The sequence below is a fragment of the Rhinatrema bivittatum genome, chromosome 1 (assembly GCF_901001135.1).
Source record: "Rhinatrema bivittatum chromosome 1, aRhiBiv1.1, whole genome shotgun sequence".
In the NCBI taxonomy this organism is placed as follows: Eukaryota; Metazoa; Chordata; class Amphibia; order Gymnophiona; family Rhinatrematidae; genus Rhinatrema; species Rhinatrema bivittatum.
This window is the reverse complement of record NC_042615.1, coordinates 617,146,640-617,170,611: the sequence shown is the minus strand read 5'-3', so window position 1 is coordinate 617,170,611 and position 23,972 is coordinate 617,146,640. Positions and strand designations below refer to the sequence as shown.

The window sequence follows — 23,972 nt, the reverse complement described above, 5'->3', positions numbered from 1 at the left end:
CCCATTTTATTTATTTATTTATTTAAAACTTTTCTATAACGTCGTTTAGTAGTGCACCATCACAACGGTTTACAGTTAGGCACAAATATGTGGTTTCTAAATTATCCATAGGGTGCCATTATTATACGGTTACATAGTTCAATAATATACTCTAAATGGGGAATGGGTGTGGTTACCATTTATGATTAACTGTCTTTCTAATTTAATACTTAAATGTGAGAAAATAACAAAAATAAGCAATCCTGCTTTTTCTTGGTGACTTTCTGCTTTGTGTATGTGTTGTTATTCCGCTACCTCACTGTGAAATGCTTTTTTGAAGAGCCATGTTTTTAAGCCTTTTTTGAAGAGTTTTAATTCTTTCATTAGTCTTAATTCCAGTGGTAATGTGTTCCACAATAATGGTCCTGCCAAAGATAATGCTCTCTCTCTAACTTGGGTCAACTTTGCTGTTTTGACTGAGGGTATGGTTAGCAGAGCTTTATTGGCCGATTTGAGACTTCTTTGAGGGACATGTAATCGTATTGCGGTGTTTAGCCAGTCAGAATTTTCGTCATTTATTAGTTTATGAACTGTGCATACTGGGAGCCAGTGTAAATCTGCAAGTGTTTGGGTGATATGATCTCTTCTGCCTTTACCAGTAAGTATTCTGGCAGCCGAATTCTGTAGTATTTGCAGTGGTCTGATAGTAGTGTATGGTAATCCTAGGAAAAGTGTGTTACAGTAGTCCGTGCTGGCAAATATTAATGCTTGTAGTACTGTACGAAAGTGTTCCTGATTTAATAAGGGTTTTAGTCTTCTAAGGACCATTAGTTTGGCGTAGCCTTCTCTTGCTTTTATTGATATGTGTTGCTTAAGGCTCAGTTCCGTGTCTATAATTACTCCTAGGTTTCTAGCTTTATCAGTTAACTCTACTGATTTGTCATTTTTAAGTAGGATGGGATTTTGAATTCTTTCAATGTTTTTTTGTTCAAGATGTATAAATTCTGTTTTTTCAATGTTGATTACTAGTTTCATTTAGTTTAATAGTTGTTTAATTATGTCTAGGTATAACATTGCAAAATTCAGTGTTTTTCAGTTGATTCTTCAACTGGTACAATTAATTGAATGTCGTCAGCATATATGTAGTGTATGATACCTAGCCCAGCCAGTAGGTGGCAGAGGGGGAGCATGTAAATGTTAAATAGAGTCGCTGAGAGTGCTGAACCCTGGGGGACTCCTGTCTTTAGTTTGATTTTGTCTGATATTGAATTTTTTATCTGTACCTGATAAGATCTATTGTTAAGTTAGGATATGAACCATTTAATTGTTTTGTAATCCAATTTCTTCCAGTCTTTTCAATAGTATGTCATGGTTTACTGTGTCAAATGCTGCGGACAGATCTAGCAGTATCATGATGTAGTGTTTTCCACTGTCAAATCCGCGAAGTACGGTATCTGTTAGAGAGCTTAGTAACGTTTCGGTGCTATAGTGTTTTCTGAAGCCATGTTGTGATGGGAAGAGTATGTTATTGTTGTCTAGATGTTCTGCTAGTTGCTTTTGTACTGCTTTTTCTATTAATTTTGCGATCATGGGCAAGTTTGAAACAGGTCTATAGTTACTTAAGACGGTTGGGTCACTGTTTTTCTTTTTCAGAATCGGTTTTATTATTGCATTTTTGAGTGAGTCTGGCATAACTCCTTCACTGAGTGATAGGTTAATTATTTTGGTTAATGTGTATGAGGTTATATCAGCTAGTTTTTTTATATCTGTGGTGGGAATGGTGTCAATTTTATGTGGTGCGGGATTCAGGTTTTTTTTTTTTATCATGCATTCAACTTCGGTCTGGGATACCTCGTCGAATGTGGAGAATTGTGTCATCTCTTTTTTTGCATCTTGATTTCCTGTTTTGTTAGGAACGGAATCTTTGCTTTAAGGTTTGTGATTTTGTCTGAGAAATAGTGTGCTAGGTCGTTGCATTTGTTCTCTTGTGGGGCTTGGGGCCTATCTGCTTTATCATTAGTCAGATTTTTAACTATGTTGAATAGTGTTTGTGGGTTGTTTGAAAATTTTTCAATTTTTGAATTAAAGAATTGTTTTTTTGCTTCAAGAATTATTTTTTTTTTAATAAAAGGCTAGTTTCCTAAATTTGGTTAAATTTTCTGCTGATTTATCTTTTTTCCACTTTTTTCTTTTTTTCTCAGATTTTGTTTAATTTCCTTTATTTTTTCATTAAACCAAGGGTTTTTCTGTTTTGCTTCATGGATTTGTATTGTTCTAGTAGGGTTAATGTCATCTGCCAATTTACTTGTTTTCATTATCCATTCAGTTGTTGCGTCTATACAGTTTTGGTGGTTGAGGTTTATTAAAGTTTCTTCTAATTTATTTTTTCGAATGTCTTGGTTAAAGGGGGGACGATATTTAAATTCTAAGGGATCATTTTTCTGTATTTCTTTTGGTTTTATGAATTTGATGGCGGATTGGATTAAGAAGTGATCCAAAAATGGAATTTGATTATAGCTAGTATTTAAGTGTTCAGTGAAGTTATGATTAATGTATGTCAGGTCGAGGGAGTGGCCAGCTTTGTGTGTGGGTTTATCTGTAATTAATGTGAACCCCAGTGCTTCCATCGTAATTTTAGATCTGAAGGTGGTGAACGCTGCACTCAACGTCCTGCGTTTCAGAATGGAAATCCTCAGGTCCGTGGTGGCGGCAATTCGCAAAGGGGAGTTTTTAGTGTCCCTGGATTTGACGGAGGCTTATCTGCACATCCCCATTCATCAGGCCTTGCAGCACTTTCTGCGCTTCATGATTCTCAGAAATTTTCAGTTTCAGGCCCTTCCTTTCAGGTTAGCCACGGCGCCACACACCTTCATGAAGGTGATGGTGGTGGGGGCAGCGGCACTCCAGAAGGGGGGGATTTTGGTGCATCCGTATCTGGGTGCCTGGCTTATCAGGGAGAAATTGGAGGCCCTTTGTTGCCGGGCAGTTCAAAGGGTTCTCGATCTCCTATAGTCGCTTGGTTGGGCGGTGAACGAAGCAAGGAGCCACCTCTCACCGACACAGTCCCTGGAATATCTGGGGGCTCATTGGCTTAAGGAGGTTATTGGTTCCACCTACATTCCCGGAGGGGTTACGTTCTCATTCTAAATGTTCGCAGGCGGCCTCCTGGGCGGAAGGCTCAGCTAGTTTCTCCCCAAGAGATCTGCAGAGCAGCGACTTGGAAGTCGCTACATACTTTTGCTAGACACTATCGTCTGGATATAGACGATACGGACTCCTCATCCTTTGGCAAAAGTGTCCTGCGAGTGGGACTCTCCAGGTTCCACCCTGCCTAGGGAGCTTTGGTACATCCCAGGAGTCTGGACTGATCCGGATACGTACAGGGAAAGGAAAATTGGTTCTTACCTGCTAATTTTCATTCCTGTAGTACCACGGATCAGTCCAGAACCCGCCCAGTCTGTTGAGGGGGAGAGAGTCCGCTCATCCAGTTTTTAATGCAGAATATTTTCAGATATTCATGTTTTTGTAACAGTTTAAAAGTTGAGACTTTTTTCCTTTTTACTGTGTTTGGCTTGGATATAGATAAATAGTGAGGAACTGCAGGTAGCACATGTGGTTAAGTAGCAGTGTCAGTAAAACTTTTTTTTGTCTCCAACTGCTGGAAGGAAGGCACAACCCAGGAGTCTGGACTGATCCGTGGTACTACAGGAATGAAAATTAGCAGGTAAGAATCAATTTTCCCATGTTATCCATGGCATGTGACATGTCCCCATGCTTTCTTTCCTATATTTTCTTTCATGTGTGCTACTAGGAGGAATCTTGATTTTAAGGTCATGTCTTACTTTCTAGCCGGCCATCTATTTTATTATTTTACCAGATATCTTTTACAAATGCCTCCATTTTCAAATACATTTTAAAGATGCTTTGTATAAAAAAGCAGTTTGTTCTAAAAGTATATATGTCCTTTATATGTCCTTTAAGAATCTTTATTGTGCATTGCATTACTTCATTTTTTTTTGTTTACTATAGCCAATTCAGTATTTTCCAAGAAATTCTGCCAATATTACAAACCTAATTTTATAAATGATTGCTTTAATGGTGCTTAAGCCTAGGTTTACATAACTCACAAAAAGGTTATTCATTCCTAACTTTAGAGTTAACTAAAGTCTGAACATCCTTTGGACAAAATGTCAAAAATATTTAATCTTTTTGGCCTGATTTGCCAAGCCACTTTGCATGCAAGCAGCAAAAGGTCTGAAAGAGGCTTCTATTTTATGCCATTCAGAAATGTATACATAAGTAAATCTCCCCAGTTGGCTCAAATGTATTTTCAGCATGAAGAAAAATGTTGTGGGTTCACGTGTGTCCAGATAATCTGAAATTGATGCGGTTCAGGACTTTTAGAGTAGAGCACTAATATGTAAGATATGACTGTTATAATTTCCATGTGTGCCTGGAGAGTTTGGTTTTAAGGTTATAACCCTGCCACACCCCCAGGGGACAATAAGTTCCTATTGCATGTACACAGCATGCTTCATGCTGACAGACAAGACAAATTCTAAAACAATCTGTCATCTTAAGCTGAAAAACAGTACAGCAAAATAGCTGCTGGCAGTAGAAGCAGGGGAGTAAGAGAACCACTACACCCCACACTTAGGGTGTCAGCCCAGATAAAATACAGGGAGTATCAGATACAAAACGTACTCAATACATCTGAACAGGAACCAGCTTATATATGGTAAATGAGCCTCATCAGTTTCTATCTTCCCAGATCCTATTACTAAGTACAATTATGCTCATTACACGATTAAACAGAGAAATAAATGTTTATTTTCTCAACACATGCACTTTTGAACCCACATTAATATTAATGTAATTCCACAAGCGATGACAATCATCATCTCTGAGACCATGGTCTGATACTGAGGTCTCACATTTCATCTAGTTACCAGATGCTGAACAAAAACAAAACGCTGACATTAATAGATCAACTAATTCATTCACATAAAATGGCTAGAACTGAGGGAGTGATATGGGTTCAAAGGGCCATTTTATGTCCTTCACAGCTGTCTAATGTTAGCAATTCCGAAAGTATATATAATGAAACTTGTTTAAAATCAGTTTAAAATAAGGGAAAAGCAGTTCTGTTGACCAGAAGTTTGTTTCCAATTTTACTCTAATGTACGCAGATAGTATTACATAGGTGCCACATTTTACAAAGATTTTGCTTGTTAATTTGCATTTCTACAAAAATAAGAAATACAATTAAAAAAAAAAAGAAAAATACAACCCTCCTGCTACATCTTAGATTAGTGTATGATTCATGTCTTGTTGAGACTCACTATAGAGAAACGGTATTGCCAGCATTATGCTGTTCATTCCCTTTAGAGGTATTATGATTTATTGTACTGTCTGAGCACACCATCACGCAAGACAGGTTCTCTAGTTACCCAAAGATTTTGAAGTATTTCACAATAACTCTGTTCATCTTTCTTGCCTATAAACCTTGCCTCCATGATGGAACAGCCCTACAGGGGAGGAAAAAAAAAAAAGACAAAACAAAATATGAAATATTAACATGCCATAATGAATCACAGGATGCAAAAAAGTATAATAATGAAAACAGCTTTTTTTCTTCCTTTACCTATGTGGAATGTGCAAAAGTGGTCCTGAACCTGTTGGTCCTGTATTTTTCGTACGTTCCACCCATCCCTTGGTAAATTGGCATAGCCTAGACGCATCTCTTTTAACATGAATTTCAACCTGTCAAAAGTTAAAAGAATAGAAATCAAAATTTACATCAATGACATTATGTGCATCTGCAAAATCAGCTCCAGGAAACCCTTCAAAAAGACCTGTACAGAGAAAAGGCAGAGTTGCTTACCTGCAACAGGTGTTCTCTAAGGACAGCAGGATTTTAGTCCTCACACATGGGTGACATAATTGGATGGAGCCCTGGTCCGAAACTTTGATCTCAAAGAGTCTAGAACTTTCAGTCATGCCCTACTAAGCATGTGCGGCTGTAGTCATCACACTGCCCCCTGCACAGAGTCCTTCAGTCCATGATATAGCTAATGCATGGAGAAACCAACTCCCAAGGGAAGCAGGTGGATTTTGTGAGGACTATCATCCTGCTGTCCTTGGAGAACACCTGTAACAAGGTAAGCAATTCTGCTTTCTTAGAGGACAAGCAGGTTGGTAGTCCTCACACATGGGTGAATTCCAAGCTATAGGTTGTCCGAGCAGGACAAAGCAGGAAACCACAGTGCTGAAAGGACCACCTCTTTCCCTTTTGCCTGTGAGGCAGCCGACCCACAAAGGGGTCTAGGTAGGAAAAGAATTGGGTTCTACAATGAGAAAATCATAGAAATGACAGACACCAAACCCCCTTGCATAGCAGGGGCACCAAAGGCAGAGGAGTGATGCGAGTGCCAGCAAGAAACATACTCCGCATCACAGAAAACATTACAGACAGGGTTTCAGATCAGGAAACTCTGACAATGACGGTAGGTCTAGAACTCCTGGATACAGGAAAACTTTAGAGCTGTAAACAAGAGAAGGACTCTTGGACAAAGACTACAGAGTTTCCTTCATTGTTACAAGACAACCGATAAACCAAATGGAGCTTGAGAACTCCTAAAGAAGAAACTACAGTCCACTGGTATCCGAAGGTAAGAATGCATCTGCAGAATTGTGCCCATGTTTGGCTGATAGGCACAATGGACAGAAACACCCAAGCAACACTTGGAAGAATAATCAGCAACAATGGCAGGTTTGTGACAGACCCTATGAGCCAAAGCACCAGACATAGCTGACCATGTAGGACAGCATTAAGAGTTTCAGGGAATGAAAGACAATCCTGAATGGAATCGCCGGCCCAAACCCCCGAGCAGGGAGATAAGTTAGGCCTGAAGCTCACCCACACTGCACCCTGTCAAGGGCAGGGCTATACATACTGTCTACAGGATAGTTCAGGTGAGCAGGAAGGCACTTTAGACAACCTAGTGAAGTGAGAAAAGCTAAAGGCAGTACTGGCCAGAACTTGGTGAAAATATAAGGAAAAGTGGTGTCTCTTTCCTTGCAAGTATACACTAAGACATACCATGAATGCCCTAGTTTTTCCTCCTCTCCCCTCGACATTCCAACTAGAAATCGGAAGGAGCGAAGAACACAAGGATGCAGACAGCTGGACTGCAGGGGTTAAAAACAAGTTGCTAGGTTGTATATCTCAACACCAAGCAAATAATTCACTGCTGATTTCAGTAGGGAATTACCCACTGAGACAGAGACCTCAGCCTGCTTGGAACAACTGAAACAGAGTGAATCCCCCAGGGAAGAAATCCAGAAACATTCCATCAAAAGACAGGAAGCCAGGGTACCGCAAGTGCAGACCCTTGTCAAACAGGATTTCTTCACCAGCCTGGAAACCCTAAGGGTACTAGGGCAGGGTTACTGTGAAAATATTGCTATGAAACTAGCTTAGGTATTAATACCTCAGTCACGATTACATATATTTCTCCCAAGGAAGCACAGGGTCACAAAATGGAACAATCATTGCATGAACCAGGACTACTCTGTCCGCATACAGGGTTATTGCTAAAATGGGGAAGTATAGCTTGCAAGCCCCTGCAACCAAAGAGCAGCACCTCTGTTGCGGGATCCCTCATCCCCAACTCTCTCAGCCATGGATAAGGTGATAGGTTGAAAAGTATACTTACCAAATAGAATAGAACCCTCCTCACTGAGGGAGGGTCCCTGGAGCAAGGATAACTGGCAATAGTGGTCCTTATCAAAAAATGCCCACTGAGCTCAGCAGGCATCAAGAGGTGACTCCTGGATGGGAGAAACCCCTCATCTTCACCAGGGAGCTACACTGGAATGGCTCCCTTGCGAAATAGACCTGCTGTGCCTTAGGACGACCTATGGGAAGCGCTACCGCTTGACCGGCTCTCGAAGCCCATAAAGAACAGAGAGCGGGCGCCAGTCAGAAACAGTGACACCCCTTCTCCAAGAAACAGAGAACAAGGGACACCACTTGTGTAGGGGTGGACAACCAGATGTCCAGAGGGGAACCCATAAGGGTTGCCCTGGAACCCAGTCAAATCTCCCGTCCTGAAGGGACAGGCAAGCAACGGGAATAGGGGGCCTCCCAATTCCGAAAAACCTTTCAACTCTCCAGTTGAGAGTTGAGCTACAATCACTGATCTGAGATTCAGAAGCGATCAATCTGCCACTGGCAGCTACCCTCAGATTGGGTAGGCCACCTTGGTAATCAACAGAAGGACCCCAGTAAAAATGGTCCAATGACCGCTGCTGCTGTCCCCTGGTCCTGACCTACAAGGAGATGCACAGATTCAAAGAATCTAGGCTCCAGTTTGGCAATAACTTGTAAGGGATGGAGCCCCAAGGGCTTCCCCACAAAGGGGATTTGTGACCCAGGAGGGGGCAAATTCCTCCTCCAAGGAAAGAAAAGACTCCTGACACTACTCTCCTAGTTTCTACTCCCCTAAGGGTTCAACCAGGAATGCAGGCCTAGGTCAGTTCTGAGGCACACAATCTGTTGTGCTCTCCACGAAGGACCAGACACAGACACACACACAGAAAAGGGTGTCTGGAAGAATAGAGCCGTCCACTGTAAAAGCACGCTGACTAGTACTCATAGTGGTATCCCATCCTACAGGTGGCAGCCCACCTACAAACCTACTTGCCGTGCTTGTGGGTAGAATCCCACAGCACCGCAAGGACCGAGCACCACTTGTTAGAGTCATTGACTGGGTGCTGCCAAAAAGCAATTACAGAGTGTGTGATGAAGCTTTCCTCGCCAGTGCTCCCCAGCACTTTGTGGTGCAGAACTGGTGAGGAGGCTGATACCTTGATGTGACGATGGCAGAACCCTGGCATGTTGAGTACTGCACAGACAAGGAGAATGCCGCCTGCCATCGCCCGAGGTCAACTTATACCATGCAAGAGGAACCACAAGAAGCAAACTTCCAAAGTCTTAAAAGCTCTGGATAGTTTAATAAAATTCGGGTTATGCTTGTTAGAGGATTTCTGATGCCATACCATCTAGGCTTAGTCTGGCAGGAGTTCAACACTGCCTATTTAATGTCATATAAACTCATCCCTACTACCCTTGTCATAGTTTCTGAGCATCAGTGGGGACAAGGCTTAATATATCCAAATAAACTAAACTAAAGAGAAGATGGCCCTGGGGCTTATTTTATGACCTCCTTTAATTATGTGCTTTGGTTGAAAATGCAATACAATTATAATCACTATAGATTGTTTAAAAAAATAAAAATTCAGATTCTTAACTATGCTCAGATCAGAACTGAAAGGAAGTGAAGTGAACACTCAAGGATTCCTTTCCATGTGTGCTACTTTGATTATCTAATGTTTTTTCATCTAATGCTTTGCTTTTGTAAGTGTGCTGTTTAAATAAAATGAAATACTAGAATACAAATTCACTCAATCTCTAACCTGGCTTTACATAAATACAAACCATACTGATGAGCTATAATGGATTAAAATTATCGTAACCAAAATCTATACTTCACATCCTAGTTATACTGAAATCTATTCTAATCCTTTTCATCAAACAATACAGCAAGTTCATTACCTTTTCTTTTAACTTTGCCAGTCTTTTTTCTCTCTCTGTGATTTCTTCTTCTTTTGCCTGTTTATTTAGAGCTTTTAGCTCTAATTTATGAAAATCCTGAAAAATATACCATGAAAGAAACACTCAGCAGGACTTTTGGTTTGAAAATAGAAAGCAAAAATGAAAACAAATGAAAGAAACCATCTCAGCATTTTAAATGTGATACACCTCTTGAGGGCATGAGCTTCCTTCAGCCATTATTAGTAACCAGGCAAGAATGCATTCGCTGGGACAGAGATCATCAGACTTTAGTCTTTAATTTCAAAAGTCCTAATAGAGGCAAGTGCTGCATGCAGAAACCAATATGCCATACAATTCACACCTCTGCTCCTTTGTTTGGGAAGGGTGTTCGAGGAGGGCAGCCTGTTCTATTGTTACCATCACATCATTTATAACTAGGGTTTCTGATATTAGGTATTTGTAACTAGCTCTCTCGCTCATTTTTCAAGCAATTAGGTCTTTTTGGAGAGTACTAGAAAGCAAGTTTGCTTACCATACACAGGGCTCACTGTAGACAGAAGGATGAATTAGCCATGACACATGGTGACATCATGTGACCCATCTCTCTAGCTCAGTAGAACTACTGAGCATGACAGGAGTTCCCACTTACATGTTGCCTTGTGAGCCACTCAGTCAATTGCAGAGCTTAGCTTTAGCTGGATAGTTGACTTTCCAGAGAGGCGGGTGAGTATTAAGTATGACTAATTCATCCTGTTTACGGACAGCCCTGCTTTCGGTAAGCAAACTTGTCTTCTCTGTTGACAAGCAGGGCTAAATTAGCCTGACACATGAGGGGTCCCTAGGCTGAAAGTTGCATTGAAGAGCCCCCATGGAAAGTGATCTACTGGAAGAACAGACTAGGCAAAACTGTTTGTCCAAAGTTACTATCGCTTCTTGATAGGTTGTCCAAATAGCAATGGGACATAAGGTTGTGAACTGATGACCAAATTGCTGCTTTGCAGATGTCTTCAATGGACACAGCTCTTACATAGGCCACTGAAGTAGCCATGGCTCTTACTTCTTCTTCACAGAATCTATGATCTGGAGGCCAGCCAAAGCATAGCAATGCACTATATAGTCTGCTAGTCAGTTGGACAATGGATGTTTGGCATCAGCTGCACCTAGCCTGTTAAAGCTGTAAGAGACAAGTTGAGAAGCCGGATGATGTTGTTGAGTTGTCTGCAGATAATAGGCCAAAGCCCTCTCACAGTCCAATTAACAGAGGGCCTTCTTCCCTTTATATGCATGAGGTTTTGGAAAGAACATGACCAAAAAAATGTCTTGATTCAAATGAAAAGCCAAAAACATTTGGTAGAAACTTGTGGTAAGTGTGGAGTACCACTCTGTTGTGGAAAAACTGTAGATATGGACAGTAATGAACCAATGCTTGTAGCTCGCTGACCCTTCTAGTTGAAGTGATAATGACTAGAAATACCACCTTCCAGGAAATAAACTTGGGAGCTGATTCCAATGGCTCAGAGGGAGGCTTCATCAGTTGTGCCAAGACAACACTGAGAAGCCATGGCACCAATGGCTTTGCAGCTGGAGGTCTCATATGTCACAAACACTTCATGAACTGATTCCAGAGGATGAATGGAGCTCTGCTATGCATCCACTGAGGATGGTAAGAAGCAGTGGCATTGAGATGCACTTTGACCGATGATAGACTGAGACCTGAAAAGGAGAGGGTGAATAGTTACTGAAGCAGATCTTTCAGAGCACAGGCGAACGGCCTTCCCGACGTCAAGAGGAAAATTGTTTCCATTTGAAATGTACACTTGTGTCAGACTGCTTCCTAGCCAAAATCATGTCTTTAATCTCCTTATATAATGACAACTATGAGATTAGCAAGCACGCCACATCCATGCCATTAAAATGAGGAAGGATAAGTTCAAATGACAGACGAACCACCCCCAGAGTTAGTAGAGCTAGATCATATCACAGAGGGATCGGTGGATGGACTGACAATCTGATGAGGTAAAAAAATCTTATTTGCCTGGGTCAAGCTTGAAGGATTAGGATAAAATGAGCCTAGTCCTTGAGTACCTTCTACACTATCCTTAATACCAATGGAAATGGAGGAAAGGCATATAGTTGATATGTATCCCATTTGAGCAGAAGGGCATCTGGAGTGGATTTGAACTTGCTTTGAAGACTGGAACAAAATTCATATAATTTCCTGTTGTCTGATGTGAATAGATTAATTGCCAGATAATCCCGAAGGTCAAATAATCTGTCTGCCACATTATGGTCTATGGACTACTTATGGGGACAGAAAACCCTGCTGAGACTATCCACCAGCATGTTGGAGATTCCAGGAAGATAAGTTGCTTGAATAAAATCTCTCCAATTGTAATTTTCAGAAACCCCTAGCAGAGGGTTCAAGACCCTGTACCCCTTTGTTTGTTTACATACAACATTGCAATTTGGTTGTCAGTTTGTAACAGAATTCTCTTTCCTTGAAGGAAATGCATGATCACTCGACACATGGCGAATGGCTTGTACTGTAGCTCGAAAAGGTTTATCTGAAAAAGGATGTTCCACTGCTGACCAGATCCCCCGAGTTCAGAAAGGGCCCATGTATGGACTCCACCTCCTGGTGGATGCATTCATCACCAACATTACCTGATGAGGCAGAGTTTGAAGGGGACTTGTGGATCTAGCTACCACAGACTACAGAAGAGACATTTTCATCTCTTTGGTAACCTTCATGGAGAGCGATAAAGGCTGGAAAGCTGTTTCCACTGGGTGCAGAAGCCCCATTGGACACTCTCATATTGAGATGCATCAAAAGGACCACATACACCACTGCCGCCATATGCCAGAGGACAACTGGCTTCCTTGGGCCTGGATTTAATCCCACTATAGTACATTCTGGACTAGTGCTTGAAGATGGAGCCTGATCTCATAGATAGAATGCTTTCTTATCCAATGAGTCTTATTCACACCCCAATGAACTGGATTCTCTGGGTATGAACCAGGTTTGACCTGGCCAAGTTGATTATGAACCTTAGTGAATGAAGTAGCCAGATTGTCGTAACATAGTAAATGTTTGAAAACAAGACCCAAGTAATCCATCCAGTCTGCCCAACAGGATTTTTTTTAGGATAGTAATTGCTGCTCTATGCAGGTTGTCAGTATTCTATATCCACAATATAATTCAGCAAGCCTCTTGGGCCACGATACACTTATACCTAACAATCTAATCAGGGCTAAACTGATGATTCTGGAAATTATTACACAAGAAGGAAACCCTCAGACAGTGGATCCTTCCTGTCTTAGTAGGGGCTAATGGTTTGTTTGATAAAACACTGAGCAATTTCTACATGAACTACCAATATGCTACCAGGCTTATACTAGAAACTTTCGCTAACAAAAGTTAAAACCATCAAGAACACTCACTAAACAAGAAGGCAGATATTAACTTGAAGGAAACCTACTTTTGACTTTTACGTAAAAAGATCCTCTCATATCCCTTTTGTCTCTTGAATACATCACAGAACCATCTCAAACTGTTAAAAGGGCCATCCACATATACACACACACAAACTTTTCAACCTTTTACAGACCTCACCTCTCAGACTCCATCAGCAGACTTTACCCCTTCTCTTTGTCTCTCTTTCTGTATAATAGCTGCACAATACTGTATAATATAACTTTGTAACAAGCTTATATCTTATATAAAATATTATTATTATACGATTACCTACCTTTGTTTCTATCTCCACCTTAAGATGAAGCTGGATCGAGTGAGACGGATCAGGATTGAAGACTAAACATTGATACAGCTCAGAGAGAAATGTAAAACTGTACCCAGACTCCACAACTTTTGAGACTCAACAGTTCTTGGTGATCTTTTACCACTCTTCAAGGAAAGGTGAATTCATCCCTTACTAGAGGTGGGTTGAGTTCTAAGGATTGAAACTTGTCAAAAACTCGGACCAGTCCTGGGCTGGACTTGCTGTGGTGCTTTAGGCTGACGCTTTTCATGCTGTCCACAAACCTGAAGCTGCTGCTGTGGAAGAAGCACAGTTGAGTGCAATATCACTGGAATTGGCGGAAGGGGAGTCTCTGGAAGGATGCTTATAAGAGAAGTAAGAACATCTACATGATAAAGGCTGCTCTGCCCCCATCAATAAGAAATGGATAGCCACATGCTGCCCCTTGATCTAAGCAATGATTTCTCTCATCTTGTCCCAAAAAAGACTGTCCTACCAACACAAATCAACAACCAACTTTTCATAAACATCCTCACATAGGCTGCTAGTTATAAGCCAGGCCATTGGGCATGCTCCAATTGCTGCAACAGAAGATCGTGTCACGTTGTCTAACAATTCATACCCTGACTGGAGATGATGAAGCTCACACTCCTCTGCATCCAGAAGGGCCTTTTGATAGCTCTCCTGTGCCCCATCAAGGGACTCTACAAGAGGCTTCAATTTATTGATCCAGCCATGTAAGTATTGTACCGCAAAGTTGATGGGCAGCAATGAGCAATCGAGCTCTAGAAGATGTTCTTTCCGAAGTTGTCCAATAACCTAAGATCCTTGCCCAGGAGGGGCGTTGGAGAAAAGTCTTGTCATTTTAGCTTATTTCAATGGAGACTCCACTACTATGGACTGGTGTGGCAGTTGGACCACACCAAAGCTTGGAGATTGTTGGACCCTAAATTTGAAGTCCAGTTTTCTGGCCACTGGGGGAGGAGGTGAAAGAAAGCTGGATTATCTCACATTCTTGTTTGCATCGAGTAAATCAGTATCGCTGCCAGCTCAGGAGTTTCCAAAGTGCAGAGGATCCCGAAGACTTCTGCATGGAAATCATTGTCTTATGAACATGAACTCTGATCGCCTTACCCAATTTAAACAGGAATTCAGCACAAGAAGTCTTCTGGGAGAGATTAATGTTCCAGCGGGTCAGATAAGAGGACTGAGGGGATCCCTGTAGACCCTTCCTCCAAGTCCAGAGGTGTACTAGCACTAGCACATGATCTAGAGGAAGTCAAGAGTGATCGGGCAAGGTCCTCTGTAGTCTCTGAGGGGAACAGTCCTAGGGACTACTTTAGATGGTGATATCCCAGCCTCCATCCTTGGCCTGGTTGGATTCCTCAACAGAGAGAGAGAAAGGGCTAGATTTCATAAATGGGACCTCTGAGGGCTCCCAAGGAATGGAGGCAATTAGGACTCTCCCTTATCTTGGGCAGGAGAGTTGAAAATTTGACTTCAGCTACCTGGTCCATGGGCTGCTGTGTCCTTTGACCCAGATTTGAGGAAGAAACATCCTCTTCTGAACCCAGTACAGGATTATCTTCTTGAGCAGCACATACTAGATTCTGGAACAGGGTCCCTTCCTAGGTCAGCTGTGCTGACGGCCACATGGAGACAAGAAGCACAATGGGGGTCCAGAATATCCAGACGAAGCTATGGGCCAACAGAAGGGAAGCTGCTCCAAGATGCTTGAAGTCAGGCCCATGGAGGCAAGATGGAGACAAGGGCACCAGCATAAAGGAAGGCAACTGAAAAGAGTTTTGTCCAGGTCGTCTTAATGTTTGCTCCTATATAGCGCACTTCAAATGCATTGATGGCATCGGGGCCAGCGCACTGATTTTGTCAACGGCACCAAAAACTGGTGCATTGATGGCGCTGAGGACTGGTGGTGTGTTTCAGTGACTGCTACAGTGCTGGCATTGAGGAGTGATGCTTTTTTGTCTGTGTTGACAGGTCCCACAAGGAAGGGGAAATGTCCTTATACACCAAGGAGTTTCCGGGCTCATTTGCTCGATGCTTCTGCTGTGCCTTGCTCAACCCCTGAACATAAGATCCAGAACCCAGTACTGCAGTTGGGGAAGTTTTGCCCAAGGAGCTTTTTCTCAACTCAGTGTGGAGGGAGCTTAAGGATGCTCTACTCTGGGAGGAGGAATGGCTCTCACTTATGACTGTTCCTCTAGGACTTTCAATCGCAGTTAGTTAAATTGTGATTTGGACCAAGGCATCAGTAACAAATATTGGGTTGTTGGTGATGGATGTCTTTTGGCCACAGACACTCTTTCTGAAACCACTGAAAATTGTTATTCTTTTACTTTATTTTTCATAGTAGCACTGAAAAGTGCTGTTGAGGAGCTGCTGAGGGAATTCTGAAATGAGTTAGTGAAATAAGGAACTTCAGAAAAATGAAAAAAAGGTACAAAAAAAGAAAGAGAAAGAGAGAGAATACACATCCATGCAGAAGCTCAGACAAAAAAAAAAGAAAGAATGAGGGGCTCACAAGTCAGGGCACACTTGGGAACTCCTGCACATGCTCAGTAGTAAAAACTTCTGAGCTTGACAGATTATTTCACTGCATAACATAACTAACTCAGCTCTGCTTGTCGATAGAGAAGTAGGCATTTATCAATTTTCATGGTGCAAAATAAAAATGTAGAGGCATTATTAGGTTAATTTAATAAGGCATAAATCTATTTATCTTCAAATTTATACATACCATTGTACAATTTTAACTTAAATAATAATCAACTTCACAATGCTTTCTTGTGGAGTGGGTGGGGATGGTTCAGAGGCTGAGAGTTCCCTCCTCTCCCCATTTCATTCTCTCTTCCCCACACCTCTTCACTCCTCCCCTTAACTCACTTCAACTGTCACCTGCTCCCATGAACATTTTTTTTTTCTTGGAATCTGCAGGGCTTGGCTCCCTCCTGTGGTGCCTCTTCTGGGTTCCCTGGCTCCTCCTATGGCCTTTTTTCCCCTCTTAGGCCAGCAGGGTTTGAGCTCCCCACCAGTATCCTCTTCCCTTGGCTTTTTTCTTCTTGGCCTAGCAGGCCTTGGACTCCTCTCCAGTCCCAGTCCAATGACCATCAGGCCATTGTTCTTCAGCCTTTTCTTGATTCGCAACAGTTGAATGTCATCATTGGAGCTCCTCAAGGTACACTTTTTTTTTGGGGGGGAGGTTCAATTTGAACTAAAGATCTAATTCCTCCACCAGGGGTCTTTCAGTTTCTTTTTTTTTTTTTTTTTTTAATGTAATTTCCAAAATTATACAAGACATTAATCTTGAAAAAAATAAAAAATTGAAATAGAAAAGGAAAAGAAGAGCGAGAGCCGCCATTCAATACAAATACTTATTAACATTCTTAAATTTTCAAACAAGTCCTCAATATAGGGGGGGGGGGGGGGGGGAAAACCAATCCACAACACAAGGAATAGATAAAGCAAAAGATCATGGAAGCAACGAATACAAAATAGGGAACTGTAGCAGGACTATTAAGACTGGAGGTCAACAGAAGGATCAGTAGAAGGTGCATTACCTATCAAAAATTGGGTCAACTGAGGAGGGTCAAAAAATTTATATGAATTATTTTGGTATTTGACCATACACTTGCATGGGAATTTAAGGAAAAAAAAAAAAAAAAAAGACTCCCCACTTATTGAACCCTAGAGCGCAATAAAAGAAATTGCTTTCGCCTCTTTTGGGTCTGCCTGTAGATATCCAGGAAAACTAACTTTGAACCATAAAAAAAGGTTCTAATCTATGCCGAAAAAGATGATACCAATATTTGTAATAGGGTAGACACCTAGGAAGATATGGAAAACAAGAGGAGGGATCTAGTGAAGCCTGAGGAACAGTCTAGAGTCTGAGAGCTAAGATTTAATACCAAAAAGATACACAGTCATGCATTTGGGCTCCAAAAACCCAAAGGAACGATATAGTATGGGGGTGAAATTATTTTAAGCATTCAACAAAAGTAGGATCTGGAGCTGATCACCTCTGATCTAGAGTTTTTGGTGGAACTTGCAAAATAAAATAGACAAAGCCATGGAGCCTGATGAGATACATCCTGGAATATTAAAGGAACTCAGAGAAGTTCTGGCAGATCCACTTAAGGCTCGGTTCAATAGATCTTTCGAGACTGGCGTGATGTTACAAAATTGGAGAAGGGCAGTTGTAGTCTCACTTCACAATAGTAGTAGTAGGGAAGAGGCAGAAACTAAAGGCCAGTTAGCCTCATCTCGATGGTGGGAAAATTAATGGGCACTGCTAAAGGAAAGGATAATGTATTATCTATATTCCAGCAGGCTGTAGGATCTGAGACAACATGGTTTTACCAGAGGAAGGTCCTGTGAAAGGAATCTTATTTATTTTTTGATTAGGTGACTAGAGATTAGATCAAGGAAGAACATCTGATGTGATTTACTTGGACTTAACATTGCATTCAGTCAGCAACCTACATCTCTATTAAGGAGATGTAGGTTGCTGACTGTAGGAGGCTCAGGAATAAAATGGAAGCCTAGGAGTGGATCACAAGATGATGGAATAGATTACAAATTGGCTAACTGACGGACATCAGGGAGTAGTAGTAAATGGAGCCTTCTCTGAAGAGAGAAAAGTGATAAATGGGGTTTCTCAAGGATCAGTTCTGTGCCACATCTTTGTGAGCAATACTGCAGAGCAGTCAGAATTTAAAAGTTTTCTTTTTGCAACAGTGTGTACATGTGTGAAAGAGTAGAGAGAATGAGAAGCAATCTAAGGAAGCTCAAGGAGTAGCTGGGATTCAATGCCAAGAAGTAGAAAGTCATGCATTTGGGGTGCGGTTATCCAAAGAAGCTGTACATGATGGGCAGTGAAAGACTGACATGCATGGATCGGGATAGAGACTTCAGGCCTGGATTTATCAAAATGCAGTAAATATCGCAAGCGTTAGGAAAAGAGGTGTGTTTTATGGTAATAGGCAGTTTATCGCAAAGTGCAGTAATACCTATGTGAAACGCTAACCTTTTCACACTTTGCGATACATTTCGGAATTGTTGTATTTCCTGCATACAACCACTGGGTGGACCATTTTTAGTATTTTTTAAGCTCCTTGAGAGCCAGCCTAGCTGAGAGAGTGAGAGTGAGAGAGAGAGACTGACTAGCCATAATGCCCTCACACTAGATAGGTATTTATATCTCTATGGGAAGCCCACCTAGTAACTCGAGGTGAGATTTAGTTATTAGTGTAGGGGTTAGGGGCCACTTTGACATTCAAAGTGAGATGTACGAACACCACAGTGCTCTCTTGTGAAGATTTGAGGACCATCAAACTACGTTGAGAGAACATTGCACAAATCTCATCTTTGGGTGAGTTTCCTCACTCCGAAGGTCCTCAAATCTTCACAAGAGAGCACTGTGCTGTGCGTACATCTCACTTTGAATGTCAAAGTGGCCCCTAAGCCCTATACTAATAACTAAACCTCACCTCGAGTTACTAGGTGGGCTTCCCATAGAGATATAAATACCTATCTAGTGCGAGGGCATTAAGGCTAGGCACACGCTCTCTCTCGGACAGGCCCTGATAGCTAGGCTGGCTCTCTGGGAGCTTCAAAACAACTAAAACCGGCATGGGCAAAAACATTGCAATCTATCACATAGCCTAACGCTAATGAAAAAGGTGTAGTTAAAAGGCTGTGCGATAGGGCTTCGCAAAACTGTGCCCAGCCCACTCCTGCCCCTAACTCCTCCTCTTTTTCAGATTTGCATCGCACCATGCGTTATGGTGCTATCGCAGGTGTTAAAGGTGCTTAACGCTTGCAAAAACGCCTTAACGCTATTTGATAAATGATACTGTTAGGATGATAGTGTCCTATGATCAGAAGGTAGAGGAGAAAAATATATACTGATTTGTGATGGGATATTCGACTCAATCTTCCATGAATGCACTTAATGGTTCATGTCATAAAAGAGTAAATCATGCCACAAAGTCCTAACTTCAGATGCCAAAGGGCAAAATGGACAGGAGAGCCAATAATCAAATTTGCTTATGCCAGAGTACAAAATGCACACATATTGCAACCTCAACATGAGGATTGTCTTGGCCACAAGAAATGGCCTGTCTCAAAGGTAATTGGAAAAATTTGGGTGCCAGCCAACATTTTAAGGAGCCGGTAAAAAAAATTATTTTCTCTATTTGATTTTTTTTTTTTATAATTAAATTGCTGTTAATTTTTTTTTGCAAAAGTAAAAGCATCTAATGAAAACTGTGTGTCTGTATGCATTTTTGAATGCGTACATGGACATCAGGAAAGAAGGACAGAGAAAGAGAGTGAATGGGATCGGAGAGAGTGATGGTGTTCTCCTGCTTATGATATGTGGATATTACCAGGGCGCAGTTGTTAGAGAAAACTCATTCCTGGTCCGTCCAGCCCAGTCCTGCAGTACTCATTCCCAGCCACCAACTTCCACTGCAAGTTTCCCTAAGCGCCGCCCCCAGCACTTTTTTTTCCCAGCTCCTGTTCCCATGCATCTCTTGCTCCTCTGCAACCAGAGCCTTAGCTCTGGAGCACCTCTCTGCCATAGCTGCTGACCTGGGAGATGCTGGCTGCCCTTTTCTTGCCAATGGTCCCTCCCGACTCACATGTTGCACACTGCAGGGATCCACCATCAGCTCTTCCTTCGAGCAGCCAATTGCTACAGGGGGTGGACAGGTCAGCGACTGAAATGTACCTACGAGCCATGCACTCTCAAACTTTGTTTGAGGGAAGAGAAGGGAGGGAGTGGATAACTTTTTTTTTTCCCTTTGTTTCTTTCCCTCATCACAGGATCACATTTAAAATCTGGATGTAGTTATTTATTAAGAGGTCAAAAGGATCTGAGTTAAGTTGTGTTACAGAAGAAAAAAAAAAAAAAGACATGCTGTGGAAATCTAGACTATAAGAAGACCTGGAATCTGCTAAAGGAAAATAAAGCAATAGCACAGAACCCAACATGTACTGCTCCTGTATCAAATGCCAAATTCTGTGGAATTTCACACAGTACATCCACTCATATGAGCATCTATTACCGGGATTTAAAACAAACAAACTGTTCCCAACAATAGGGAATTATATAAAACTGACAGTGGGTTTCTTAAAATTACTCAACAATTCAACCTCCTAATACTTTAAAATGAATTCAGCAACATTAAGCAGAAAGGCTAGAAAGTGCATCCATTGTGACTCAAAATAATCATCTTAATAGAGATGTAGGTTGCTGACTGCAATGAATTACTGTGTTTAGGTTGCACAGTAGCCTAAAGGAAATGAAATTGCTGCCTCTGAAGGCTGCTACCCTAAAGCTGGGGCTGTAGTGAGCTGTGCTGTTAGGGAGCCCAACAAACTTTGGCATGGAGCTCTGCTTGCAGGATTTCACATAAGCCTGCTAAGGAAAGAAAGAGAAAGAAGTATAGTAATTTTCACCCAATCTGTGGCCCTTTACTTATTGGTTTCATTTAACAACATATAAGAGCCTGCTATCCATTTAGGCTAACAAACTAAAGAAAATGAACAGCAGCGCCACACCACTCCCAGCCAACATGTAAAAAAAAAAAACGACTTACAATTGGGGAAAGGGTATGCAAAAAGAAAAATAATATATAGATATAGATCCAGAAAATGGAAATCTATAAACCTCAAATCAAAGTTCTGATTTTGTCTCTATTAATGTGTAGAAGGGAATTCCTGTTTACAAATCAGGACTTTGACGATAAGGTTGAATACTCATGTGCAATGTTGGAAACTGGGCCTGGCACCAAATCCAAAAATGGTAAAATGCAAGAGTTTGATGATTTTAATGTGCTTGTGCACACAAACTCACTGAAGGACACAGGAACTGAGGGGGAGGGGGAATTGATGTCCTCTCCTCCCCAACATTTTAGAATTACATTGCATGTGCTTTATATAGTTCAGACTATTTCACAAGTTCAGCTGGACAGAACATGTTATTCTGTATAGATATTGTGAAGGGGCAGTGGGCTAATAATCACAGAATCTCTCACCCAGAATATCAACCGGACTTTTAATTTCAGAATCATACTAGCTAAGCAGAGCTAATTTATTGCACAGCTATCAGTGGGCTCATTGGGCAGAAACCGAACCTCTGAAAGATCTTTACAAAATCAGCTTGCTGATTGCATTTTCCAGCCATTTCTGTATCAGAGAAGAAGCTAAAGATTGTTTTTCTTTGTGCCAAGGTAAGATTTGTAACTGAAGCTGGACTTCAATTATTTTGGCTGTGACTGTGGCCACCCTCTTGTTGCAGAGGGGAGAAACTGTTCAGTCTCCAAAAAACATAGCTTTTGCTTTGTAGTAATGCAAGACTTTCAAGTATGGGGGGGGGGGGGGGGGGGGGGGCTTTTTAAGTTACTGTCCAGGAAGGAGTAATTTGAGACCTTACCCAAGTTTAGCAAAGTATTCCACTTTTCCTCTGTGTAAAAGAAAAAAAAAATCTTTCTATGTATATACATTCCTCACAGGCTCTGAGGAAGATAACTGAAACAGACATCAGGAAGTCCCTCTGCCATTAATGAGAACTCCAGTTTTCACACTTTTCAACAAGACAATACAGTTCAGGCTAAGCCACTGATGACTGCCAAAAAAACAAATTTAAAATCACAATGGAAAACACTGTTACTCACTCTCTCCTGAAATTTGCAGATTCCAGCAGAGGCACTTCTCTGCCTCTCCTCCCTTTCTGCTTCCTCCTGTATCTGTTTTTCCAGCCTCAGAAACTCCTCCTGGATCTTCTTCTGCTGTGTGTACTCCTCCACCAGGAGTTTCACTTCCAGCTGCCGCTGACGCTCCTGTTTTTGCCTCCTCTCTCTCTCTTCCTCCTCTTTTGCTTGCGCTGCTTGTTTCACAGCAGCTTCTGATTCCTTCTGTTTCCTCCATGCTTCCACTTCTTCCTGCCGTCGTCGCCTCTCCTCCTTCAGCTTCTCCTTTTGGGCCTCTGCCTGTACTAGATACTCTGACTCCAGAACTTCCTTGGATTTTCCTTGATGCATTAACATTGCGTCTTTATCTTGCAGCTTCTTTAGCTTCCACTTTTGAATAGACTATATAAAAAAAAAAAAAAAAAAAAAGGACATTAAACCCCCCCCCCCAAATACACGTATTTTATTTTCTTTTTGTTATTTTCCCTATTTCCCCTCTTTCACTCTCTTCCCAAATCATCACCATATAAGTAGTAACTGAGACAGGGTTAGAAGTATGCACATTCCCTCAAGAACCCCAGATAAGGGTTTGGCATCAGCATAAACAGTCTATAAACCCAGGTCCCATCCTCTGACTGCAGGTACAGAGGGGTTTGATTTATTTGTTTATTAGTTTTTTTTTTTATATACCGCAAATAGGACAGGAATCTGCCCATCTAAGCGGTTTACAGTAAGACATTCACAGTTAAAAGCCGAACTAAGCTATCATAAAATAAATCACATTTACAGTAAAAACATTAATACAGTTTCTGCAGCAAGTATGCGGTAATAGTTATTGAATACTATAGGCAATGGTATAAAGATAAGTTTTCAGAGCTTTCTTAAATTCTTTAGTATTAGCGGTTAAGTGAATTTGTTCTGGGAGAGAGCTCCACAGGATCGGGCCTGCAATGGAGAAGGCCCACTTTCGAGTCGGTGCTAAACTTGCGATTTTTACAGACGGTACTTCTAGTGTGATATGTCCATGGATCGAAGCTGTCAAGTGGGTTTATATATTCTTAGTAGGGAGCAGAGCCAAACTGAGTTAGAATTATATAACAAATTGTGGATAATTAACAGAATTTTATAGGTGATGCGATAAGATACTGGTAGCCAATGGAGCTGCTGGAGGATAGGCGTGATGTGTTCTCTCCGAGGTAAGTTAAACAGGATCCGAGCTGTAGCATTTTGGACGAGTTGCAGGGGGTGGATAGTTGATGTGGGTAGTCCTAGATATAATGAATTACAATAGTCTAAGTTTGTTAGAATTAAAGCTTGTGTGACTGAGTGGAAATCTGAAGGTAGTAACAGGGGGTTTTAGTTATTTCAGCATATGTAATTTAAAAAAGGATTTTTTTTTTTTTTATTTTTTTTACTGTGGCTGATATGTTATTGGTCATTGCAAGTCTGGAGTCAATAAGCATACCTAGGTTTTTTGCATGTGGCTTTATAGGTATTGATTGCCCTTCGAATGTAAAACTTTGTGGGGGTTGGTGAATAGAATCCGGTACTGTGGACAGGTTAATTAACTGTTTTTGAGGCGTTTAATTTTAGTCTGTTGTGTGAAAGCCAGGTTTTTATTGTTTATGTCTAAATATGGGGTATATGCATGTGATTACCCACCCAGATTCTAGGGCAATCATATGCCTCTCTGGGAGCATTTACAAACCAAGTAAAGCCTGCTAGTCCATGCATGTATCATGGAATTCATTAGGAAGAGCTCAAAATGAAGTTATATTACTGCAGATCAGGACACTTGAGTTTTCTAATTCATTTTGTCATTACATAAAAGACAAGAGAAAATGCAAGAAAAATGCTTCCCATATATACTTGCTTTCCCCTCCCTTCATAGCCCATGTGCTT

General features: G+C 41.3%; 1 protein-coding gene across 5 annotated transcripts in view; it reads right to left on the bottom strand.

The window, feature by feature from the left end:
• Positions 1-4,786: 4,786 nt before the first annotated feature.
• The window catches only part of CCDC112 (coiled-coil domain containing 112), a 79,537-nt gene continuing 60,351 nt past the window's right edge, over positions 4,787-23,972 (bottom strand). For all 5 annotated transcript variants that reach the window (XM_029571367.1, XM_029571356.1, XM_029571348.1 and 2 more), the window contains 4 exons: positions 22,056-22,472; positions 9,599-9,694; positions 5,624-5,742; positions 4,787-5,507 (listed from right to left, as the gene is read on the bottom strand). In XM_029571367.1, coding sequence (XP_029427227.1) covers positions 5,477-5,507; positions 5,624-5,742; positions 9,599-9,694; positions 22,056-22,472 — 663 coding nt within the window. In that variant the 3' untranslated portion in view covers positions 4,787-5,476. The remainder of the gene's footprint in view (positions 5,508-5,623; positions 5,743-9,598; positions 9,695-22,055; positions 22,473-23,972) is intronic.